The sequence below is a fragment of the Morone saxatilis genome, unplaced genomic scaffold (assembly GCF_004916995.1).
Source record: "Morone saxatilis isolate NCDOM2014 unplaced genomic scaffold, NCSU_SB_2.0 Contig16, whole genome shotgun sequence".
NCBI lineage: Eukaryota > Metazoa > Chordata > Actinopteri > Moronidae > Morone > Morone saxatilis.
The window spans coordinates 4,191,494-4,195,926 of NW_023339718.1; the positions used below are offsets into that span (position 1 = coordinate 4,191,494).

The window sequence follows — 4,433 nt, forward strand, 5'->3', positions numbered from 1 at the left end:
TAATTAAATATGATGCATTTTTAGTGAGTAAACTATAAAAACAGTATATAAAGTAGCTCAACTTCACCTCAACCTGCAAGAGAAGCTGCAATATTTAAACACTACAAATGCTTAAAATACAAAATGTAATAATATACTACTCTAGTTTTAATATGGATTCGCTCATAATTTAAGGCATAATTAGAAATATATATGAACATTAAAGGTTGTACTGGTCCAAAACATGTAAGAAAATGTTGATCAACTGCACAGAAAAGCATGGATTTTAAAACTGTACATATGATCTGTTTGTCAGCGTTTTATCTGCTATTTTATAGGAGGTGAGATGAATTCTAAAACTTGGTGGAAGGCATTAACAGGGAGGAAAAGAATAAAAGAGTCTCCCATGTGCAATTAACCAAAGCTGTGCTTCTGGTGCGCCTCGGTGCGCCTGTGAGCCATATTGCGCAACATTTTGGGAATCTCATAAAACGTGTCTCTGTCCTGTCGTAGTCAAAGTTTTGTGCCTGAGCACAAACAAACAGAGAGAAGGAAGTTCGCTGTGAGCCTTTGAATCTGCTGTAATGAACAAGCTGTTCCGCACGATTTGAAAATAATCCGCGTGTCAGTGTCATCTTTCTTATGCAAAGTAGCTGTCTTTGAAGGCGGATCTTTTGGCAGGTTAGACCGGGACGGAGGCTCCGACCAGCTCAGACGAGCACTGCCACCAAACGCATCAACTGGCTGCTCGCAGGAGGAGCGTAATCCTGCGTTTTTGGGACACATTTATTAGAATCAACGAGGATGTTTATTGCACTTATTTTGCTGACTGACTGATTGTTTCGGTGCCTTGTTGAGCAGCCATCCCCGCCGCACAAATAAGGACTGGAGGAGAAATATTTTTGTTGTTTTTTTCCAAGTTGTTGCAGAAGGAGTGATAGCACACCGATACGGAGACAGAGACTCCGGAAAAGTGATATGAAACGTGAGGACTGGGAAAGTGAGTCTTGTGGGAACGAGCAGGGAACAAATCGGAGCACATAGCCACTCTGTTGTACTCTCTGCTGACTGAGACAACGGCGCAAGAGGCTGAACAAGTAGATCCAACACTTGGGAGAGCGCATGAAAGCATGGACCTGAACGCGCGCTACTTCCAGCCAGAAAACATGCTCGGACTGTTGCTGGATTTCTGTTTCAATTAAACCCTCCAAACCTAAAATGAGGACTTGGTCGTGCAACAGATAGTTGTGTAAGTTTTTCCACATTTATCTGACACAGCCAGATTTCATCTCTGACTTTTTAATGAAAGAAACTTGTGTTTTGTGGTGAACATTTGGCCTGATTTTTTTTTTCTTCTTTAAATCAAAGAGGAGAGAATGCCTTCAACTGTTCAACTGAGCCTCATCTATGTGCTGCTGGTGCTGTGGAGCAGTGGGGGGTCAGCCATTAGCTCTATAGACCCAGACTGGTCAGGAGAGGGGAGATGTCAACAGATCAACATCCCCCAGTGTAAAGACATTGGCTACAACATGACTCGCATGCCAAATCTCATGGGCCATGATGACCAAAAAGAAGCAGCGATAAAGCTGCAGGAGTTTGCCACGCTGATACAGTTTGGATGCCACAGCCATCTCAAATTTTTCCTGTGTTCCCTGTATGCCCCCATGTGTACAGAGCAGGTGTCCAACCCCATCCCAGCATGCAGAGTGATGTGTGAGCAGGTCAAGCTGAAATGCTCACCTATCTTGGAGCAGTTTAACTTCCCCTGGCCTGACTCTCTGGACTGCTCCCGGCTGCCGACCAAAAACGACCCAAACAACCTCTGCATGGAGGCGCCCAACAACGCCTCAGATGAGCCTCCCAAAGTCTTCCACACCCAGCCTCCAGATTTCAGGCCACAGCGGCCTCTGAGCGGCCAGGACCTGCACCTTAAGGACAGCATCAGCAAGCAGACCTGCAGCAATCCTGGCAAGTTCCACTTTGTGGAGAAAAGTGAGTCATGTGCCCCTAAATGCTACCCTAAAGTGGATGTATACTGGAGCCAGGGAGACAAGCAGTTCTCTCTGGTGTGGATGGCTATCTGGTCCATCCTCTGCTTTGTCTCCAGCGCCTTCACCGTGCTCACTTTCCTCATAGACCCGCAGAGATTCAAATACCCGGAGAGGCCGATCATCTTCCTCTCTATGTCCTACTGTGTTTACTCTGTGGGCTACCTTATCCGACTCTTTGTGGGAGCTGACAGAATAGCCTGTGACAAAGACAATGGGGTCCAGTATATTATCCAGGAGGGTCTGGAGAGCACCGGCTGCACTATTGTGTTCCTCATCCTGTATTATTTTGGCATGGCCAGCTCCCTCTGGTGGGTTATCCTGACCCTCACATGGTTCCTTGCAGCGGGGAAGAAGTGGGGTCACGAGGCCATCGAGGCCAACAGCAGCTACTTCCACCTGGCAGCTTGGGCCATCCCGGCCGTAAAGACCATCATGATCCTGGTGATGAGGAAGGTGGCGGGGGACGAGCTGACGGGCGTCTGCTACGTGGGCAGCATGGACGTCAAAGCTCTCACGGGCTTTGTGCTCATTCCCCTCTCCTGCTACCTTATTATTGGCACTTCATTCCTGCTGTCGGGCTTTGTGGCCCTCTTCCACATCCGTAAGATAATGAAAACAGAGGGAGAGAACACAGACAAGCTCGAGAAGCTGATGGTTCGCATCGGGGTCTTCTCTGTGCTCTACACTGTCCCTGCCACCTGCGTCATCGCCTGCTACTTCTACGAGAGGCTCAACATGGACTACTGGCGGATCCTGGCAGCGGAGCAGAAGTGCGTGGACAACAACGGGCCGGAGTCAGACGAGTGTGCCATGAAGAATTCCATTCCCGCTGTTGAGATCTTCATGGTGAAGATCTTCATGCTGTTGGTGGTGGGCATCACCAGCGGCATGTGGATCTGGACCTCAAAGACACTGCAGTCCTGGCAGAATGTGTTCAGCAGGAAGCTAAAGAAGAGGACGAGGAGGAAGGCTGCCAGTGTGTTCACCAGCAGCAGGCCTTACATCAAACCTCACCCATCTCTCAAAGGGCACAGTACTAAGTATGAGCCTACACGGCCCCCTCCAACATGTGTATGAGCTGGATATCTTTGTACAAACCTCTATGTGTAAAGCCCTTACCTAAACGAGACTTTGTAATCAGAGTGCCATCAAAAGCATCAAGGTTTCTGTTTTATTTATGCAAACTCCATTGAAGATCATGGGGTTTTTTTGTATCTTGAGCCATCTCATGCAACAAGAGCTGCCTTTGTTTGAGAAAAAATCTGCTACTCCTGGATTCACTTATCCTATTGAGGAACTTGGTAGAGAAAAAAAAAATCTTATTGTTCCCAAGACAAAAAGAGTGGAATAAACCATTTGGATGTGCTATGGGGTTACTTGAATAATGTGCAATAGATGTTTTCCTTACAGGCAAAAAAAAGACACTTGTACTGTTAGTGACAGATTACAGACAATGAAAGGACCCCGCAGACAAAGCAGGCAAATGGTCAGAGAGATGAGTGTTCTGTTTGGAGGCTTTTTAATGGAAATCGAGGCAGTGTCATATATGTTTGAACTGGAGTGAGAGCAGCTGTTGAAAAGCGCTCAAGACCTTACGAACTGCCCATTGTGAGGCAAATCCATGCCATAAATTAATCAAGCACTCGTTATTGAAAAGTTATTTGTACATGCAGTTGAGTTTTCCTTTTTTTTCTGTCTTTGCTGTTTTATAGCACAAGGGAACGTTTGTATATATTTCTAAAAACTTCAGATTTTATAGAAAAATTAATAAAACGTTCTAGTTTTAAATGTTTGTAAAGCCGCAATTGTGTACTGTGACTGTGTTGTTCTTGCCTCTGTTGGAGGGAGTCTCCGATCTCACACAGCCGCATATGAAGCCTCCTCTTTTTACGACTGCAGCACTTCCCACCCTCGCTGTGTATCTGCAGACATTTTATCCCGTCATAAAAATCTAAATCATCAACCATACTGTGTAAATGTATGTCAGAGCTGGGGTTTAAACATGTTTGGCTTTCAGAATAGCTTTAAAAATAATTGTTTACATGACCAAAAGGTGACAAAAAGAGACATTTTTACAGTATTAAGTTCAGATCAGATAATAAATGTTGTGCACACACTATATCTCTTGCTGTTAAAAAAACTTGTTCTTTCACATATAAAAAAAAAAGGATGTAACCACACCTGACATGTTGGTGCTTAAGTCAATAGACACGGGAAGCATAAATATATCTCTATTCTTGTTTTTAAATGCTTATAAGGAAACAATGGGGCATTTACATCCCCATGTGACTGCATCAAAGAACTTAAAGCAGTAAAAGATGTAAAAGGATTGTTTATGGCCTCCCATTTGCTGTTTATAGTCACTGTATGCACATAGTTTTGGATTTAGTGAGTGAATTTTGA

At 44.8% G+C, this 4,433-nt stretch overlaps 1 protein-coding gene across 1 annotated transcript; it reads left to right on the forward strand.

The window, feature by feature from the left end:
• Window positions 1-493: 493 nt before the first annotated feature.
• Window positions 494-3,822, forward strand: fzd10 (frizzled class receptor 10). Its single transcript, XM_035658844.1, has 2 exons — window positions 494-1,228; window positions 1,348-3,822. The coding sequence occupies exon 2, from the start codon at window positions 1,356-1,358 to the stop codon at window positions 3,105-3,107; it is 1,752 nt and encodes a 583-aa protein (XP_035514737.1). The 5' UTR covers window positions 494-1,228; window positions 1,348-1,355; the 3' UTR covers window positions 3,108-3,822.
• The last annotated feature ends 611 nt before the right edge of the window (window positions 3,823-4,433 follow it).

Excerpts from the sequence above, each read along its gene's own strand:
- fzd10 (XM_035658844.1), top strand. The coding sequence starts at position 1,356 with ATGCCTTCAACTGTTCAACTGAGCCTCATCTATGTGCTGCTGGTGCTG.